The 1,346-nt window shown below is 40.2% G+C and overlaps 1 protein-coding gene across 1 annotated transcript; it reads right to left on the bottom strand.

Moving 5' to 3' along the window:
* Window positions 1-144: 144 nt before the first annotated feature.
* On the bottom strand, window positions 145-930 carry LOC111384950. Its single transcript, XM_023009296.1, has 2 exons — window positions 369-930; window positions 145-287 (listed from the first exon to the last, which is right to left on the bottom strand). The coding sequence occupies exons 1-2, from the start codon at window positions 928-930 to the stop codon at window positions 145-147; spliced, it is 705 nt and encodes a 234-aa protein (XP_022865064.1).
* Window positions 931-1,346: the final 416 nt, after the last annotated feature.

Below are 1,346 nucleotides of genomic sequence, written 5' to 3'. Positions count from 1 at the left end.
TGCCCTCTTTGAACATCAATCAAAGCTCTCCCTGTCGCCAAGAATGGTCTGCCGAATATTAATGGGACATCTTTGTCTTCTTCCATGTCCAATATGAGGAAATCCACAGGGAATATAAAATTTTTAACTTTGATAAGCACATCTTCAATTATTCCTCTGGGATGTGTCAGCCAGCTGAAGTGTAACAGTAGGCGCTTTAGCCTCTCCCAAGCCAAGTTTCCTGAAAACAGATAGAAGCATTAAATTAATACTTGCACCAGTGTCATATAAGGCTTTTTCGAAACAAACTTCAGCAATAGTGCAAGGAACAGTAAAAATCCCTGGATCTTTCAATTTTGGAGGGAGCTTTTTCTGGATTCTGGCACTACATTCCTTTGTAAGCATTGCTGTCTCATGGTCCTCTAACTTACGTTTATTTGATAGAATATCCTGGAGAAATTTCTCATAGTTAGGCATCTGAAAGAGTACATCGGCTAGTGGAATGTTGATATGGAGCCTTTTGAAGATTTCTAGAAACTTTTTGTACTGCTGCTCCGTTTTATGCTTCTTCGACCGCTGTGGAAAAGAAATTGGAGGTTCATATGGGCTGATTGTAACTTTGGCTTTATCCCATAACTTTTCTGAGCTTTTCTCGAGGGTTGATTCCTTTGGTTGTTCATCTTGTTCAAAAGTTTCTTCTTCTACTGGAGAAGTTGCCTCCCCAATCACAGCCGGCCTCTTAATATGTATTTTCGGTAATTGCACTCCACTTTGAGTTGTAATGGCCTTGGCTTGTTCCTTGGGGTTGATTTCCGTGTTACTTGGCAAGTTTCCCAGTGTTCTACCAGTCAATGCTATAGCTAATTGCCCCACCTGAATTTCCAAATTTTTGATAACTGCATTTTGGTTCTGAAGTGTAGCTTCAGCCTTCTCTATGAATTTTCCTATCATTTCTTCCAATTGAGGTTTCTTCTCTTGCTGTTGAAATTGTCTCTGTGGCTTATTATGATTCTGATTGCTCCAAGAGAAGTTGTGATGCTTCTTCCAACTGGGATTGAAAGTTTCTCCATAAGAATTGCCCTATTGGCGTTGTCCCCATTGTGCATAGTCTGCTTGCTCAAGTCCTTGTATTAGTATTGGGCATTCTGATGTTTTATGTTCAGCTCCACATTCTTCACAATTGTTCTTCTTAGCCTTTGCTGCCTGTGATATACTTTCCATCTTGTGATATAGAGAGTCGATTTTAGCAGATATAGCTAAATAAGTATCTACCTCGTAGACACTCGAAGTTTTCTTTGGGATCACCCTCTCAGATGACCACATTGCTGAAGTGGTAGCCATTCTCTCAAATAATCCCAAAGCCCCAT

This window comes from Olea europaea, unplaced genomic scaffold (assembly GCF_002742605.1).
Source record: "Olea europaea var. sylvestris unplaced genomic scaffold, O_europaea_v1 scaffold30550, whole genome shotgun sequence".
NCBI lineage: Eukaryota > Viridiplantae > Streptophyta > Magnoliopsida > Lamiales > Oleaceae > Olea > Olea europaea.
Note: the sequence above shows the minus strand (reverse complement) of the source record. Positions and strands in the feature narration are given on the sequence as shown.